The 19,719-nt window shown below is 35.0% G+C and overlaps 2 protein-coding genes across 4 annotated transcripts; both read right to left on the bottom strand.

The window, feature by feature from the left end:
- Nucleotides 1,269-3,249, bottom strand: LOC107645426. Its single transcript, XM_016349441.2, has 2 exons — nucleotides 2,895-3,249; nucleotides 1,269-2,003 (listed from the first exon to the last, which is right to left on the bottom strand). The coding sequence occupies exon 2, from the start codon at nucleotides 1,951-1,953 to the stop codon at nucleotides 1,531-1,533; it is 423 nt and encodes a 140-aa protein (XP_016204927.1). The 5' UTR covers nucleotides 1,954-2,003; nucleotides 2,895-3,249; the 3' UTR covers nucleotides 1,269-1,530.
- On the bottom strand, nucleotides 6,879-19,623 carry LOC107645425 (transcription termination factor MTEF18, mitochondrial-like). 3 transcript variants are annotated; one of them, XR_001621459.2, is made up of 4 exons: nucleotides 19,463-19,623; nucleotides 16,248-18,465; nucleotides 15,875-16,147; nucleotides 6,879-7,145 (listed from the first exon to the last, which is right to left on the bottom strand). XR_001621459.2 is itself a non-coding variant. In XM_016349440.2 (2 exons), the coding sequence occupies exon 2, from the start codon at nucleotides 18,079-18,081 to the stop codon at nucleotides 16,348-16,350; it is 1,734 nt and encodes a 577-aa protein (XP_016204926.1). In that variant the 5' UTR covers nucleotides 18,082-18,452; nucleotides 19,463-19,623; the 3' UTR covers nucleotides 16,334-16,347. The 3 variants fall into 3 exon arrangements, 1 of the variants encoding a protein (XP_016204926.1); XM_016349440.2 differs by lacking the exons at nucleotides 6,879-7,145; nucleotides 15,875-16,147 and having other exon boundaries at nucleotides 16,334-18,452; XR_002348157.1 differs by lacking the exons at nucleotides 6,879-7,145; nucleotides 15,875-16,147; nucleotides 16,248-18,465 and adding an exon at nucleotides 18,473-19,053.

Below are 19,719 nucleotides of genomic sequence, written 5' to 3'. Positions count from 1 at the left end.
TAATTTAGTGATTGATTTTCAATTTATATATAACATTTTTTTAAAAGAAAAAGTATGTAATGTAAAAGCTAGTCAAACAAACTAAAACAAACATATGATAAATGTGACATATATCATATGCAAAAAAATGTACACCAATTCAAAAAAGTGATTAGAAACCGCAGAGGGTATATCCGATTTCTTAGCAAGCACTGCTCCTTACAGGCAAAAGTAAGTAGCTGCGGATCATGAATTGTGGCATTGTGTTAATCAACCAACATTTTCTGCAATTTCCATCTACTTCCTAATACAGCATTTAATTCTTCAAATATGGGCAATAACTGTGCCCGTACACTACTCATTAATAACGATTGCAACAACACAACAGCTTCTAACTTGAAACTTGGAAGTGTGAGATTATCAACTTTATTTTCATCAGTACCTGAAGGTAATGCAGTTGGAATTCAGAATTTTTACCAACACAACTAATAATGGCACCATATGAAATCATGTGACTTGCCAAATTTACTTTAATGAAGACAACTCAACCTATTAGGTACACTGTATAACTCTTGTCCTCTTACTTCATAGTCAGAATTTTTTGTTATATGTATAGAAAAAAAAATTATATTTGAATGGAAGAGAAGCAAATGTACAAAAATGGATGAGACATGCTCACCTAAAGGGATAAACCAATTAAGTTCTGCCATAGAATCTTAATTTCTTTAGAGGGCCAAATCTTCTAAATTTACAACAATATCAAACCCTTATCCCACTAGATAGAGTTGGCTTATCGATCGTCTATAGTGATTCTGTCTACATATTTTGATTACCTCATGAATCGTCTTCTTGGGTCTATCATCTACCTTTCTTCCAAACTTAGTGAGAAGAAATAGGTACAAGTCCATAGAGCACACCCATAATAATTAGCATGAAAAAGGTGAGAGTCCAAAACCACAGATTATGCACATATTGTGGGAGAAAGCATTTAGAGGCCTGCTCTTAAGCGCCTTTGGAGCATGGGATTAGTGTTAATCCAATTAAAAGCTGCACTCCAAAGTCCAAACGCTTTGACTTTAGAGGAAGATTTATATTTCCACATAAGTTTATTCAACTTTTCTATGTTAGAAGTCAAGAAATATAAATAAGAATTACATGTGAAAATACCAGACGAATCAAGAGTACAAGTCCTAGTGTAAAAGATTCTAATTCATAGTTAGATTCCAGGGCCAACTCAAGCAACACATCACATACAAGCAATTTCAAGTAAACAGGAAAATTCAACTTGTGATTAAAGAATATCTACAAAATTCCATAGTTCCTTTTAGTGATAGTAGCTCTATAACTACAAGAAACATAGTCCATTATGAATCCGAAAAATTAAGATTTTGCCAGTTTTCTGAAAATAGCAAATAGAGTTGTTCAAAAAGAAAAAAAAAAAAAGAATGACAATAAGCAACCACAACAAGTCTTACACAGCCAATGGACTGTGTCTTGTGATAACAAGTTTCCAGCAATTCTTCGGCCTTAAAAACCAGATGTCAACCTTACTCACTTGCAGTCTACACCAGCTTCAGCAGCGCGGTGAGGCTTGTTTTTGCGCCTGCTCCCGTTATGCCGAAATCCAGCAGGCTTTACAGAATCATCTGGGTTCGGCTTTACTTGGTTGCCATTCTCCTCCTTCGTCAGATCCTTCTTTTCTTTAGTCTGTACAGACCTCTTTCTTTTCCTTTTGTTTACTGTGATAACCTGAGTTTTCAAATCCTTGGTTGAACCATTTTCGTTACCAATCACAATCTCCTCATCTTTCTCTATATTTTCAGTTGCTTCTACTTCTTCAACATCATCCATCAGCGGCTTTATTGGTCTACCTCTTCTTCTGAAAGCTGGAAGTTTCTCCTCTTCGCCATTTCTAGGATCCTCCGGCTCAACAATAACAGTGTCCTTCTTCCCTTTCCCTCTGCCTCTACCCATAGTTAAAGGACAATGTTGACAAAGTGTACTAAGTATCTCTAATAAGAAATCTGTGGACAGAAAACAAAAAACAACATACTTAAAAACCCAAATTAAGACCATTTAACTGAATGACAATGGAAGATGTCGAACTGAAACAAACCATGAACTTTACAGGAGAATAGCTAAACCTGAATATCTATATTGAGCAATGCTACAGCCTACATGCAAACCACTTCTTTGGCAGATTCTCTCAAATGTAATTTTCACTTGCACTAATAATTTGTTTATTGTATTAAAATCAATGGTGACAAAGATCTAGTATTCAGTTATAATTTCTAAAACACTTTTTTTACTGATGGAATATCAAGAATTCAGTTATAACTCTGATGTGAGCTAAAAGAATTGTTCATATGCTAAGCCTTTTCAATGAACATCATCAAAAGAACTAGCAGAAACCTCAAGGCTTAAACACAATCTAGATACATCATTCTCAAGTACTGGAACTGCATCCTACTATGTAAGTAATTCTAAAACAACCAATCAAAGGATAAAATCATCTGCATCTTCTACTAAATAAATTACAAATACATCTTTCTCAGAAAATATCAAAATCCAATTTCAAGCCATTCACCTTAGCAAAAGATTAAACCACAATTTTACAGATCACATAATCCCAAACGGAACAAATGAATCCAACTCCATCTTTTAGGCAATAGATGAGTAAAAGCTAAAACAAAATAACCATATTTCAGTTCCAATAAACCACAAAAACACACAAACAAACACCCACACACACAAATACAAGCAACAAGAAATGTATGTAGAACGAAAGGAACAAGTATCTATACCAATTTCCAAGTTCATGGTGCGGAACCAAATAGATGATGAAAGTAATCAGAATCAGAACACAGCCAAAATAAAAACACTGTTTGAAACATAGAAATAGAAATGAGGCTAACCTTGTATCTTGTAACACTTCTCTGCATATCAAAAACAACCCATTTTACACCAACAAAAAGGTTCTGATTATGCAGATATAGAAACCGAGCATACCCAGATGAAAGGTATGGCTTTTCTGTGAATGGCTATGAAGTGAGGCATAACAGAAAGGTAAAAAGTGGTAGAAAATTTTGATCTAAGATAGAGAAAGCAAAGACCCAGATCAGGAAGATGAAGGAAGAAGAGATTTTGAGCTCAAAGATTGAGACTTTGATGAGTGAAAGGGGATAACTAGGTTAGAGTGCAGGAAGAACTCAACAAGGCATAGACACAAACCAGAACTGAATTAACGCTGAAGTAACAAGGAAAATATAGAAAAATATAACCCACATAAAGGTCGCATTTTATTATTATTTTATTTTGTGGGGCCATAGATGTATAATATTAAATAATTAAATCATAAATTAAATATGAACTTATGCTAATGATATTTGTATTGATTCTTTTTTATTTTTTAATATAAACAATATGTTATTATTATTATAGATACGAGTAAAGTATCGTTTTTGTCCCTAACGTTTGGGGTTTCTATTTGTATCCCTAACGTTTAAATCGTTCTATTTGTATCTCTAACATTTGTAAAAGTGATTCAATGTTATCCTACCGACAATTACACATCATGAGCGCTTTAGTTTGAGTTTTAAAAATCTCTTCTTTAAGTTAGAATACAAATGTCTGGGATAGAATCGATGATATACTCCGAAAAATAGTTCATCAAATGTTGAAACTAATTCCTACAACATTTACATAATTCACTTTTTTAAGGACATAATTGAATCTAAACACAAATAGTAAATATAATATTAAAATCGAACACATCCAAATGAAACTTAATTGAGAATGAATATATTTAAGTGAGAATAATTGAAAAATATAATCTGATTTGTCAGTATAATTGATAGTAGGATAACATTGAATCACTTTTATAAACGTTAAGAATACAAATAGGACGATTTAAATGTTAGGGACACAAATAAAACTTATCCCAAACGTTGGAGACAAAAATGATACTTTACTCTATAGATATTTTGATCTATGTGATATAATTCGATATAAGTAATTTGAAGGAGATAAAGATCTCATAATAAAAAACATTTATTTATCGTTAGAACTCAAATTTAACATCTCTAATTAAAAAGATAAAATACCTACTACTTTTTAATCTCAACTAAACTTGTGCTAAAGAGATAGTGATTAAAAAGAAAAAAAGAAAAAACTGGTAGCACATGGGGCAAATCACATAAAAAAAATCAATTAGAGTACAAAATTATAAACATCTCCTAAAATAAAAAATGTTATATGGACGCACTAATTTTATGTAAATCGAAGCAGTTTATTTTGATTTATCTTTACCGTATGTAAGTTGAAACAATTTAATTAAATTTATTAAGGTTTAGGATCATTCGAATTAACTTAATTCGATTTATGTTAAAAGACGTTAATATATGTTAATATATGTAATTCGAATCTATATGATTTTATTTACACAAGGAGCAGATCATGGTAAATCGAATTGATTTAATTCAATTTACTTAAGGAGCGTGTGCTATATAAATAGGATCAGAGTGTTTAATTGAAATAAATTCACCATGACTAATGAAGAGAGTTTTTTAGTTCTTATATACTACAAAGGCACGATTGAGAAAAAACACAATCGGATATAAAATTTACTAATAAAGATCTGTTGAATGTCTTTATTAAAACTTCTAGGAGCCTTGTTGATTTTTAAAATACCGTTCTACAGAAATTGAGATTACAGAGAATGAAACGGATAGAGAAGTTATATTACAAAATTTCGATTTCTATAGTTTGCGATGGGGTGAAGTACAACTTGTTTGTGATAGATAATGACAAAGACAAGTTTTATTTTACTGTCGTCGCCAGTTTCTCAATGTGAGAATCCCTGAACTATTGGCAAAGTTTGTGGATGTAGTTTTTAGCTCAAAAGGATCAAACCGAAATCATCAATAAGTACCAATGGCAGCAGCCTCCAGTTCAACCCTACTGTTGCGTCTTCATCTCTGCCTGTAATTGCATCTGTCGGAGATTTGGTGGCATCTCCATCTTTCGCAGCTGATCTATACCGCGATGAGATCGCAAAACTAGATGCTAACATGAATACTCCTGTTATGATTCTGATTTTTAGGGCGGTTGGAGAATTAGATGTGGTGGAAGGTGTCCTACAAAATGATGATGATGTAGAGCCCGCCACGATTGATAATGCAACAATGATGATATAAGGAGGAGTATTTCTGTTAGAGCTGGTGGAGCATTAAGTTCGAAAACTCAACAATAACGTGTTTTGATTTAAAAAATTCATACAATTTTGTCCTCCAATTAGTTTTATTATGTGATTTGCCCCGAAAAATTCTACTTATTGAAGTGAAACTAATTTATCTATTGAAGAGTTACTTTGTTTTTTTCTTTTTCATTAAAGGTATATTTAAATTTTGAAAAATAATTTTTTTACGGTATTTTTTAGTCTGACAGTTCAAGGATTAATTCATAGCAGATCGAAACTTTATTTAAAAGTTTATTGTTGGCTAATGAATTACTACATGTATAAAGCGAAAAATTCAAATCTTTTGACACTTGTTTAAACGGACTAGTGAACTAACCATTTGACCAACCCAATTTAGTTTAAATATTTTAATTTAATAGATGAAGAATAGCCATGTCTCAAAGCTTGATCCATTACATATGTCAATTTATTTCAGTGATTATGAGTCTTATATTTTAGCTGTATGTCTTGGTGAGTAAGATTACAATCGAAAATGTGATTCGTAACATTATTATGAACAATCAACAATGACTTATATATTGACGGAATTTTTAGTTTGTTGGCTGCACCTCACTTTTCATTTTCATATAAATATATTTCGAATCACATTCAATCTCAATATCTATGCATGCAAATATTATTTACTAAAATTCTATTAATTTTTTTTAGAAAAAAAGATTTTATTATTGAAAATTAATTTCAGTACGATGCTATTCAATCATATTTGAACATGTTATAATTTGTTAACCAAATAAATATTAGTAGTTCCCGACCGTTCCTATGAACCAATGATAATAAGAACATGTGTAACTTGGCATCATTCTATAGTAAATAAAATCTTAATACAATTTTAACAAATAAATTATTAATAATATAATGTAATATATAGTTGTCCGATTGTAATGATGGGGTTTAACGAGTCACAAGTTGAGAGTCCAAAGTTTAATCATCTGAGTAAGGAACAATTCAATGGATTTCATATGTGCGCCGTTTGCTCAACAAATATTGATTAATTTGAAAATTTTTTTGTGTAAAAGGACAATTGAGGGTGGCCACGTAAGCTTAATCTTGTGAATCAAAAGTTAAGAAATGAAGCGTGATTGGTTCACTAAAAGCAAAATTAGGTTGCTTTAGAGATTGCATTTGACTCAGGCTTGGGACTTTTGTGCCAAGCAACAAAATGCTGAAATTCTAATCAATTCTGTTGGAGGAATAATGAGCCACTAATGTCTCATTTTCTTCAACATTATTGTATAAATAAACGAGTAAGTTGCTAAACACATTTACAATTTTTTTTTTATGATTTTTTTTTTGAATTAAAGGGAGCTCAACACAACAGAATGGAACAGTGAAAAGGAGATACAAAGATAAAGAGTAAACTAGATACCAAACAACCCCTAGTCACTTTTAAGGCCATCAACAACCAAAGAACTCCCCACCAATCTATTCCTCAGCAAACTCAAACGACTTGTTTATAATTTTTTTTTATGGTCTTGGATTAAATATTTTTTTAATCAAATGTAGATAGTCATTAATATGAATAAAATAACAAGATTATTTGGACCACTAGTAATAACAAAAATGGAACATTTGAAAATAAACTCCAAAATTGAATCATACTAAAATTCAGGCCCAGAGGTTGACCCATTCAAACATAACAACGGATAATGGTGAAGGTGGTGGTATGCATAGATTTTGGATCAATGTGGTCCAATATGATGAGTTCACATCTCAATTTAATGATGAATCATATAAAATCAAAATTAAAGTGGCCCTCCAACTCTTCTAGGAGTTCCCATAAATCATTGGAACTTATTACAAGAAATTGTTAGCAACTACCAACAATAGGTCATATGACTACTTTTCTTAAATTTTGAAACTATTTCACCCAATTTTTGGGGTAAACAATCAGCAACCACACGAACAATACCTGCAAAAAAAAAAATCAAGTAAAAAACAAGATAAACAATAAATCTCTTTCACTTTGTTAGCTTGGGTAGCTATGAGAATTCTGTACTTTTACTCTTTTCTCCTTCAATGTGTTTCATATTGTATTTTTCTGTTTAGTTTTGTCTGTCTTGAGTCTCATGAAAAAAGGCAAACAGTGAGGTTTGTATGAAAAAGCCATAAAGCGGAAAAAAGCAGAGTATACAAAATTAAAAAGAAAAAGCCATAGATGTCCTAGAGGTCCTTTGTACATCTGTGTTGTGTTTCATGATTCTGTGGGAATTCCCTTTCAAGTTGGGTTAGCACTTAGCAGTTAAAAGCTTGGTAGGTGACCAAGTCAAGTTCAGGATTGGGGATAGATTCTGGCCTTGTCCCGGATAGAAATGGTAGTTCCTAGGGAGAATTGGTGTCTGTAATCTGTTTGATTATAGTGAAATTCCATCATTGTTGTGATGGAGACTGGATGTAGGCTGCACTGCACTTAGCAGTTGAACCAGGATACTTCTGGGTGTGATTCTCTCTTTCTATTCTACTCAAATTCTGATTCTGTTCGCAGGAGACAAAATTGAAAATTATCTCCTCATTGGGAGAACGATTCTGATGAAGATGAAGAATCAGAAACCAAGTTTCAAACCTGCCTTATGGCTGATCATGTTGAGCAGGTTTGCCTAGCATCCAAGCGAAAGGACAATATGTGGTATATGGATAGTGGATGTTCTAGGCACATGACCGGAAATGCAACCTTCTTCATTAAGCTTGATGAATATGATGGAGGGTTTGTCACTTTTGGTGATAATGGAAAAGGAAAAATAGTGGCCATTGGAAAAGTTGGTAAAAGTTTCTCTTCTTTTATAAATGATGTTCTTTTTGTTGATGTTTTGAAACATAATTTACTAAGCATTAGCCAATTATGTGATCTTGGGTATGAAGTCATTTTTAGAAAATTGGATTGCTTAGTTATTTGTGAAAAATCTGGTGAAACTTTGTTTGAAGCCAAAAGATGTAACAATGTGTATGGATTGACTCTTGAGGATTTAAAAGATAAAAAAGTAACATGCTTTACCTCACTTGAATCTGAAAAATGACTATGGCATAAGAAATTAGGTCATGCAAGCATGTACCAAATTTCTAAACTTGTTAAAAAGAACTTGGTGAGAGGAATTCCCAACATTAAATTTGATAAGGATATTACTTGTGATGCTTGTCAACTAGGCAAACAAGTAAAATCCTCTTTTAAACCTAAAGATGAAATTTCCACCAAGAGGCCACTAGAGATGTTGCATATTGATCTTTTTGGTCCAACAAGAATTCAAAGTTTAGGAGGTAAATATTATGGATTCGTGGTGGTGGATGACTACTCTAGATTCGGTTGGGTACTTTTCTTAACTCATAAGAATGATGCTTTCCATGCTTTTTCAACTCTTTGCAAAAGAATTCAAAATGAAAAAGATTTGAAAATTGCCCACTTGAGAAGTGATCACGGAAAAGAATTTGAAAACCAAGATTTTGAAAAATTCTGTGATGATTTTGGAATTGCTCATAATTTTTCATGTCTTAGAATACCTCAACAAAATGGGGTGGTTGAAAGAAGGAATAGAAGCCTTCAAGAAATGACTAGGGCTATGTTATGTGAAAATGAGGTTCCAAAATTTCTATGGGCTGAAGCTGTAAATACAGCTTGTTATATTTTGAATAGGACTATCATTTGAAAATGGTTAAAGAAAACTCCTTATGAGCTATGGAAAGGAACCCCTCCTAATCTTAAGTACTTCCACATTTTTTGATGCAAATATTTTGGGCTTAATAATAAAGAAAATCTTAGAAAGTTTGATCCAAAATCCTATGAGGGAATGTTTGTGGGATACTCCACCACTAGCAAAGCTTATAGAATTTACCTCAAAGAACATAGAACCATAGAGGAATCCATACAAATTTCTTTTTGTGATACTAATTCAATTCCTAGTGTTGTGGTAGAAGATGATGCAGGTTGTGAGGATATTGTGAACCAGAAAGTTAGTGAAGAAAATCCCAAGACTGTCCCAAGTGAAGATTCTGTCCGTCCAGAAATGTCTCATCAGGATGGAGGAGACATTTCCATTTTGTCTCCTGAGCCAGTAAGAGAATCCGGAACAGATCAGAATGTTGAAGCTCATCAAGGCAAATCCTTACCTCCAAGGCCAAGAGAATGAAAATTTATGAAGGGTTACCCCCATGATTTTATCATTGGTGATCATTCCCAAGGCGTGACCACTAGATCCTCAAGCAAGAAGCAAGTTGATCAAAGCAATGTTGCTTTCTTGTCCCAATTAGAGCATCTCAATGTGAAGCAAGCCCTAGAAGACCCCTCTTAGGTTAAAGCCATGGAAGAGGAGCTTGTTCAATTTGAAAAGAATGAGGTTTGGACACTTGTACCTAATTCGAATGGTAAAAAGGTAATGGGTACTAAGTAGATTTTTAAAAATAAATTGGGTGAGGATGGTAGTGTTGTTCGTAACAAGGCTAGATTAGTAGCCCAAGGTTACGATCAAGATGAGGGTATAGATTTTGATGAGTCTTTTGCCCCATAGCAAGAATGGAAGCAATTAGGTTGCTTCTTGCCTATGCTGCTCACAAGGGGTTTAAAATGTTCCAAATGGATGTCAAATGTGATTTTCTTAATGGATTTATAGATAGAGAAGCATTTGTGGCACAACCCCCTAGTTTTGAAAATAAAGAATTTCCAAATCATCTTTTCAAACTTTCAAAAGCTCTTTATGGGCTTAGGCAAGCTCCTAGAACTTGGTATGAAAGGTTTAGCACCTTCTTGTTGGAAAATTACTTTCAAATGGGTACCACCGATACTACTTTATTTATCAAAGTGTTTAATGATGATATTCTTCTTGTTCAAGTTTATGTGGATGATATATTGTTTGGATTGGTCAATAATTCCTTGTGTAAAGAGTTTGAAAAACTCATGACTAGTGAGTTTGAAATGAGTTTAATGGGAGAACTAACATTCTTTCTTGGTCTCCAAATTAAAAAAACTTCTAGTGGCATTTTTATTCACCAAGAAAAATATGCTAAAGAATTAATCAATAAATTTGGCCTAGAAAATTCCAAAGTTATGGGAACACCAATGCATCCAAATACTAAACTTGAAAAAGATGAAAATGGCAAAGATGTGGATGAAACACGGTATAGAGGAATGATAGGCTCACTCATGTATCTTACATCCTCTAGACCGGATATTGTTCAAAGTGTGGGTGTATGTTCAAGATTTCAATATCATCCAAAAGAATCCCATCTTTCAGCTGTCAAAAGAATCATTAGATACATTAAGGGAACATGTGATTATGGCTTATGGTATCCTAAATCTGATGACTTTTGTGCAGTAGAGTTTTGTGATGCAGATTATACGGGAGATCGGGTGGATAGAAAGAGCACATCCGGAATGTGTTGCTTCCTTGGAAGCTCACTAAACATGTGGTCAAGTAAGAAACAAGCCAATGTAGCTCTATCCACAGCCGAAGCTGAACATATATTTGCCTCTGCGTGTTGTTCACAATTAATTTGGTTGAAAACTCAGTTGGAGGATTATAAATTGAAAATCAATAGCATACCCTCATTTTGTGACAATATGAATGTAATAAACATTTCAAAAAATCCTGTTCTGCACTCTAGAACTAAGCACATTGAAGTTATATATCATTTTATTAGAGACATTGTGCAAAAGAAAACTATTGATATTCAATTTGTAAAATCCGAAGAACAGTTTGCTGACATTTTTACTAAACCCTTGTGTGAAGATAGATTCTGCTCTTTGAGAAACAGTTTGGAAATGTTAGAATTGAATTTTGTTGATAAATTGTGATTTTTCTGATCCTGTTTGGTTTTATCTCGTAGGTAGGGAGGAGACAAATTTGGGGACGTGCTGATCAAGCCATGATACAGGGGGAGACTGAATTTGATGTTGATAATCCTGGGCCCAACCAATCCATCTTGACCTTCTCCATGACTCTGGCCCGTTTTGAGTTCCTCATTTTTTTAATAATACTTTTTGGGAAGTTGTCACATCATATCTTGGAGGAAAGAGTTCTAGTCAAATTATAATTTTTTTGGGCCCAACCACCCCATTTTGTTGAGGTGTTCTAGGACATGAAAAATTATGAGCAATTCCAAAATTATCACAGAATTTTTCAAAATCTTGGTTTTCAAATTTTTTTCCGTGATCACTTTTCAAGTGGGCAATTTTCAAATCTTTTTCATTTTGAATTCTTTTGCAAAGAGTTGAAAAAGCATGGAAAGCATTATTCTTATGAGCTAAGAAAAGTACCCAACCGAATCTAGAGTAGTCATCCACCACCACCAATCCATAATATTTACCTCCTAAACTTTGAGTTCTTGTTGGACCAAAAAGATCAATATGCAACATCTCTAATGGCCTCTTGGTGGAAATTCCATCTTTAGGTTTAAAAGAGAATTTTACTTGTTTGCCTAGTTGACAAGCATTACAAGTAATATGCTTATCAAATTTAATGTTGGGAATTCCTCTCACCAAGTTCTTTTTAACAAGTTTAGAAATTTGGTACATGCTTGCATGACCTAATTTCTTATGCCATAGCCATTTTTCAGATTCAAGTGAGGTAAAGCATGTTACTTTTTTATCTTTTAAATCCTCAAGAGTCAATCCATACACATTGTTACATCTTTTGGCTTCAAACAAAGTTTCACCAGATTTTTCACAAATAACTAAGCAATCCAATTTTCTAAAAATGACTTCATACCCAATATCACATAATTGGCTAATGCTTAGTAAATTATGTTTCAAAACATCAACAAGAAGAACATCATTTATAAAAGAAGAGAAACTTTTACCAACTTTTTCGATGGCCACTATTTTTCCTTTTCCATTATCACCGAAAGTGACAAACCCTCCATCATATTCATCAAGCTTAATGAAGAAGGTTGCCTTTCCGGTCATATTCCTAAAACATCCACTATCCATATACCACATATTGTCATTTCGCTTGGATGCTAGGCAAACCTACAAAATAAGCTCAAGTGACCTTAGGTATCCAAATCTTTTTGGATCCTTTCACGTTAAACCATCTTCTTTGTCCCAATCCATTATAATCAAAAACAATTTTACAAACTTTATTTCCAATCATTTTTTCACCAAAGAAACATTGAATGGGAAAATGGCCATTTCGGTTGCATAATCTACAAACTCTGTGAGTAGCTGTTTTTATAAAGTTTATTGGGTTTTGAAACCTTTCATCATTTAAAGATGATGCCATGTTTGTAAAAGAAGATTTTTCAATAGGTTTCGCTATTTTATGAAATCCCAACCCAGCTTTGTCATAAAGAGATTTTTGACTAGCCAATAGTTGATTTAAATTTTCTAAACTTTGAGCAAATGTGGCTAAATCCTCTTTAAGCCTTTTTACCTCTTTGAGCAGCTTCTCATTTTCTTCAAAATAGTTAAGATATGCAACCACAGAATGTTGTTTTTCACACCATTTTATTTCTGCTTTCAATCGCTTGTTTTCCTCAACAAGATCAACAGCGATTTCTGCATCTCTGAATTTTTCTTTTGGAAGACCATTTTCAACTTTAAGAATTTCAATTTGAGACTCAAGATTTTGGTTTTCAAGCAAGAAGCATCTAATTTTTTCAGACAGGTGATCGGTCATGAGATGAAGATCTTTAGTATCAGGGTTATGAAATACTACTTGCTCAACATGATCAGCCATAAGGCAGGTTTGAGACTTGATTTTTGATTCTTCATCTTCATCAGAATCGTTCTCCAAGTCTTCCCAAGAAGCCATGAGTTCCTTCCTCTTTCTCTTTTTCGGCTTCTCCTCCTTCTTTAGTTTAGGGCAATCAGATTTGAAGTGTCCAGCCTCCTTGCAGTTGTAGCATATCACTTTGCTAGAATCTTTCCTTGGTTTCCTTGAACCGCTTTCTTTGTTCCTTTCGTTGAGCTTCACCATTTTCTTAAATTCTTTTTGCAAACAAAACAAATTTATTTTCAGAAGAATAATCACTGGATTCATCATATAGAGGGTCAGTAACAGATTTGAGAACTATTTCTTTTCTTTTAGTATCATTTTTCAAATATGTATTTTCAAATGCAAGTAAATTTCCTCTCAGATCATCATAAGTCATGGAATTAAGACCACTACTCTCAGATATCACTATAGCCTTAGTTTCTCACTCTTTTGTGAGACTTCTCAAAATTCTCCTCACAAGCATAGATTCAGGATACGTGATCTCCATAGCATCCAAGCCATTGATGATGATGTTGAACCTTTCGAACAGATCATCAATTGATTTCCCTTCCTTTATTGTGAATATTTCATACTCTCTGTTTAGCATGTCTATTCTGGTCTTCTTCACTAGGGTTGTACCTTCATGAGTGACTTGTAATTTGTCCCAGATTTTCTTTGCTGTTGTGCATCTTGATACCCGTCGGTATTCCTCGAAGCTGATTGCACCGTTGAGCAAGTTGATAGCTTTGGCGTTGAGTTCCACCTTCTTTCTGTCTGCTTCGGTCCAGCTGGCTTCACCCTTGAGAGAGACCACACCATCAGCCCCTGTGGTGGTTGAAAATTGAGGACCTTCTAGGATTATTTTCCAAAGTCTGTAATCTACTGATTGGACAAAAATCTTCATTCTTTCCTTCCAATACGTGTAGTTTTCTCCATTGAAGATAGTAGGTCTGTTGCTTGACTGCCCTTTTATCAGAGTGTAGGCCACCAAGTTTGAGCCACTGTTTTCTGCCATCAGGATCTTTTCTCCAAGCTGCAAAGCTTGATCTCTTTGAGACCAAGCTTTGATACCATTTGATGGTTATCAGTGACTAAGAGAATGGGAGGTTGAATCTTAGCCCCTTTTCACTGAATAACTCTTGCTGCCCTTTTAAAATGCTTAAGGAAATATTTCTTCTTTTTGTCTCGTCACTAGTCAAGAGACTTTTTCTTTTTCTCTTAACCAACGAGGAGATAATTTTCAATTTTGTCTCATACGAACAGAATCAGAATTTGAGTAAAATAGAAAGAGAGAATCACATCCAGAAGTATCTTGGTTCAAACTGCTAAGTGCAATGCAACCTACATCCAATCTCCATCACAACAATGATGGAATTTCACTATAATCAAACAGATTACAGACACCAATTTTCCCTAAGAACTACCCTTCCTATCCAGGACAAGTCCAGAATCTATCATCAATCCTGAACTTGACTTGGTTACCTACCAAACTTTCAACTGCTAAGTGCTAATCCAATTTGTAAGGGAATTCCCATAGAATCATGAAACACAACACAGATGTACAAAGGACCTCTAGGACATCTATGATTTTTTCTTTTTAATTTTGTATACTCTGTCTTTTTTCGCTCTATGGCTTTTTCATACAAACCTTACTGTTTGTCTTTTTCCATGAGACTCAAGACAGACAAAACTAAACAGAAAAATACAATATGAAACACATTGAAGGAGAATAACTTCTGTTAGTTTGGGTAGCTATGAGAACCCTGTGCTTTCACTCTTTTTCTCCTTGCTTCAAGCATTGGTTGTTCACCCTTATTATAGAAGGGGAAGCCTCCAAGGTTGAAACGGTCTAGTCGAGCCAACTTCTTCTTCTTCAATAACAAACCCGGTTCGGACAGAGAGAGTAGAGAGAGAACCAAATGCAAAAATCAACATGCAATTACCTCTCTCTCCTCCCTTCTCACCAAGTTTCATCAATCCGGGTCTTCCATCTTGACTTGCTCTCCAAGAAGGATTCCTAACCCTTGATGAGTCCTTGATGCTTGACAGCTCCTCCTGCTCTATCTTCTGCTTCTCCCCCACGTAGCTACAGTGACTACCTCCTGTGATAGATGAACAAAAGTAGAGACGAGCCATACCCCAGAAATCTTCTTCTCTGACCAAGTTGGATCCCTTCCATTTTTGGGTATAGAGAGCTTGAGACTTCTTCACCACATCTTACCATTAGTGGCAAAGATCTCAGTCACACCTTACTGTAAATCTTCTTTCTGCTAAGGCCATCATCACAATAGCCTCTTGCTTGCACATAGCTTCACTGCTACAGTGCCTCATTTCTGATAGCTTGCTTCCTCTTCTTCTTCTTGACATGACCGAAACTAGTGAGAGAAGAGAGAGAAGAAGGAAAAGCATTCAATGGAATTAAGGAAGAAATTAAAATGAGTTAAGTTTACACTCCCCCTGCCTAGTAACGTGTAGAAATTAAATGCCATCAAATCACTTGCATTTTTATCTTTCATGTTATCAAGGCAATTAAAGCTAGTTCATAAAATTTGAATTCCATCAAAAGTGAGTAAGGATAACCGAAACTAATCAAGCACTACCCCTTTTCCTTCTTTCTTTTCAATTCGGACCAAGCTAGTTGGTTTTTCACCAAAGGTTTAATTGGACTTGCTTAAAGATTTTTCTGGCCCAACTATAATAACAATGCAGCCATAATGATTAAAACATTTTTTGTACCAAGGCTGAATTTTAACTTCACATTGGACTTGTCATTTTTTGGCCCAAAACAAAATCTGCACAACACAAAATTATTAATCAACTAATGTGCATCAAAATTTAAATTAATAATTTTGTAATTAATTATTTTAATAATGTTTGATCATCATCATATTAATTTAGAGTTTTCCAAACTCATTTAGAGTTTTCCAAACTCACCAATAGTCATGCCAACATTATCAATTACCTTCAACCCAATACACGTGCTTGTCTTGCTTCAATTCTTCAGACAGTACAGTCTCTCACCCTCACCCTGTCTGCTTCATTCTCAAGAAACATATTCAGTTAGAAACTTTAACCGTCGAAGACTGGCCTGCAGTGTAGCTGGGTTCAGAAGGAAAGCTTATATACAAGCCACATGGTGAGGATGGCTTCAACAACAAAACCAATCTAGCCAACCTTCTTCCATCTACAAGTTGTGTCGGAAATATCTGCAATCGGTAATCATCTATGGTGGTGCCTATCAACACACCAAATATTCAATTAGCTATTCATGAGTATACTGATCAACTGATCAAGTCAACTTAGAGTCAAGTATTTGGAATCAGATGACAACTTACAGGTCAAGCATCCTTAACAGTTTTGTAAACGCACTACACAATTATCTGAACGAGAAACATATTTCCAGATTAAACCATGATCATGCTTTGCCAGAAGGGATCATATCATGTTATTATTCTCAGGATAAATTTCGGACTTCAAATCCTGCCAAACTTGAAGGCCAGATGGATGCCGATTTACATACAACCGTAAGAATAATTCCTCTGAGCATGCAACTATGGTGCTCAAAGCAAGCCTGGGGTGAACAACTCTATGGTCTCTGAGCCAATTATACATTGATAACCTAAGCTTAACTCTACAAAGTGTATAGGAAAGAAAAGATGGGAAATCGACTAAACTTGATATAGGATATCCTTCATTCACAAGATACTCAATTTTCGTGTTGATCATATCTGTGGTCTGATTAAGAATCTGAGGTGAAGCCTTAATCATTTCGCGAACATCCTTAGCGTCCAAGCCAGCATTAACAATAAAATCATATCTCTCCTGAAGCTCATCTCCCTTACCTCTAAACAGCTTAAAAGCCTGTTTTATTCCCTCCGAGTTCTCTTCGTATCCAAGGCTCAACAAGAACTTTGTTTTCAAGAACTCTGTTTTCAGAGCCCTCATTTCCTTATCCTCAGGGTAAGGCTGAATTTTCCTCCCCACAGCCCAATTCTGCATCCCTTCCGGATTATCCTGCACTAACTTACAGACCCTTTTCTTGCCAACATTCAAGCTACTGAGCAAACTACTAGATTTCTTAATAGTGAATGAACCCATCAGCAAGGAATGAGACTGGAAAATATTCCCAATCTCCGCAGCATGCATATCGATATCAGACAGGAATGTAAAACATTTGCGCAAATTCGACAGAAACATCGACACCCCAATTTGCGGAAACTTGACAAAAATTATAGCTATTTGGTCCAAGGACAACCCTAATTTCACCAAGAACACAATGAGGGACAATGCCCAAACTCCAGAATCCTCAAAACAAACAAAAGGGTGCTGGCCAATCATCTCACCCAACAACTTTTTGTCACTGTAAACCTTCTCAAGCAAGCACAAGAGCTCATGCATAACCCCAAAATTACAACTACTCTCAGCCAACAACTGCTCCTCAATCCAAGTACTACCCTTTTCTTCACCAACAAGACGATTCAATTTCTCCAAAACCTTCACAAGATAAAGGTCAACATCCCCAACCAAAATCCTAGGGCTCAAAGAAATCACCTTTACCAAAGTTGAAGAAGCCACACCAAGCTCTTCATAACTCTGAAACTTGGACACCAGTACCCCACTTTCATATCGAAAAACTTGAGGTGCATCCTTGAAGATCTTTCCCATTTTGTTCCTGGGAACACCATAGTTACACAGAGTATGATAATTCTCCATCAACACAGTGTCATCGTTGATGAACATCATGTCCCTTGGAAGAAGGTGCAAGTATTCAAAAGGCTTCAAACCTGTACTCTCGAAGAATGGTTCGAACTCGTTAATTGGGTGGTAACGGAGGTAACGCGAGATTGATTTCTTGACGTCGCTGGCAGCAGTGTCGATCTTCTTCTTCTGAAGAACCTTGCTCAGAATATCGTTGAGGAAAAAGGGCGAGTTTTTGCACATGTTGTCTGCATCAAGGAACTGCAAGCTCCTTGTGGAATGAAGGTACTCGAGCAATGCGACTTGTGCTTCCTTTCTGACCTTCGAGGGGAACTTGAAATCACAGTTTTTTAGTGCGGATTGGGGAGCAGATTTGGCGCTGTGGAATCTAGGGCTTAGCGAGGGTTTAAGGCAAGTGTGGGAAATTTTGGAGATGAAGTATGTTAACTGGAGTTTCCGGAAATGGGACATAGTGGGTATCGATGGTTTTTGAAACGGAGGCGTTTTGAGTGTTAAAGGTTGTAGCTTGACGAGAATCGTTATGAGTTACGAGACAGAAAAAAGAAAAAAATGTATGATAAGGGGGTACGACGTCATTTTGGCACAAAATGGCAATGGGAAATAAATGGATAAAGAGAAAGAGAGGGTCAACGGGGAAGTAAGCAGGAAGACCCGTCGCCGGCGAAGATGGTGTGGATCAGTGACTAAGTAGAGTGAAGGGAGAGATGATGGATGATGGATGATGGACGATGAACCTAAGCCCAATACCAAATTTTGTGTTTTCTGCGGCGAAGCTCCCCAAGGTCTTACTACATTCTGGTCATAGATGGAAACTTTAACACCTAATTAAAGTACCTGTTAGTTCAAAAAAGTAATAAATGTAAATTCAAACCAACAAACAAGTGTGTTTGATATTTAACCAATCTGTTTTGAAAATCTACTCTGTTACATGCATCATTGATGTAAACTTTTTATCTATAAAAAGAAGTGATTCATTCACTAGAAGGGCAAAATCTTTTTGAGCAAAAGAACCCAATTTATCTCTCCTTTCTTATTACCCATTTTTATGCATCACAATTTTTTTATTTACCCAAGCATCACCATTATTACACACAATTAGTTCATTATCATTCAGACAGTCGCAACATATATTGAGTGTACATAAAAGATTGTTTCTGATTTTGAACATGAGGTTGCTGTCTTCTGAAGTTTGTGTGTCACCGAAAGTTCTACATGAATGAATAATGGAGTTGCCGTTCCTCTCCCTCTCCCTCTCTCTCCCCCTCTGTCTGAAGCCCCCATTCATTCTCATTATCAAATTCTCCCTCCCCAACTTATTAGTAAATATGTGTGACTTAAAGTCTTCAACTAAAAACAAGACAGCAAATACCCCTTGATATATATGTAGGGCCAAGCAAGCATGATTAAAATTGAACAAGCTCACTGCAAACAAAGTATATAATATATATAATATATCGTTACTGAATCTGTTGAAGTGAGAACCATTAGATTGAAAACATAAATTTAAAAACACATGCAAACAAAGTATTTTAATATTGCACCTCAAGAAAGAAAACATAAATTTATAACAATCCAACATGCGTGGCATACATAACAATTTCATCCATCAACAATAACATAGTCATTCATAACATTGTTGAACTTTTAAATTGGAACAAAATTTTCTGCTTTTAGCTTCTATAGACAGTGAAATTAAATTAAACAAGGGGCAAAAAAATATATAAATTAATAATTGCCCGAAGGAACAAATTTCAGCTCAACACTGTCCCAAGAACTATTGTCAAAGCTTACAGGGACAAAAAAAAATGCATGTAAAAGCAGAAAATGGTACCACGAAGGGGGGGCTGGAGAAGAGGACGGCGCGGCAATGCTCGAGACGGAGAGACTCGACGGTGGAAATGCTGCTTCCTCAGCCGCGACCGAGCTATGGCCGCCTGGATCTGGGTTTGCATCTCTCGCAGGGAGGGAGTTCAGTGGCTGGTGTGATGTGAGACTGAGAGATAAAAATTTTAGTAATATGTATGTCATAATTATTTTATTAAATTTTTAAATTAAGATTTAATATTTAAAATAAAATATTAGTATATT

This window comes from Arachis ipaensis, chromosome B06 (genome assembly GCF_000816755.2).
Source record: "Arachis ipaensis cultivar K30076 chromosome B06, Araip1.1, whole genome shotgun sequence".
Taxonomy (NCBI): domain Eukaryota; kingdom Viridiplantae; phylum Streptophyta; class Magnoliopsida; order Fabales; family Fabaceae; genus Arachis; species Arachis ipaensis.
The sequence above is the reverse complement of the archived record's forward strand: the minus strand, read 5'-3'. Positions and strand labels throughout refer to the sequence as shown.

Coding starts and splice junctions, on each gene's coding strand:
- LOC107645426 (XM_016349441.2), bottom strand. CDS start 1,953: ATGGGTAGAGGCAGAGGGAAAGGGAAGAAGGACACTGTTATTGTTGAG.
- LOC107645425 (XM_016349440.2), bottom strand. CDS start 18,081: ATGTCCCATTTCCGGAAACTCCAGTTAACATACTTCATCTCCAAAATT.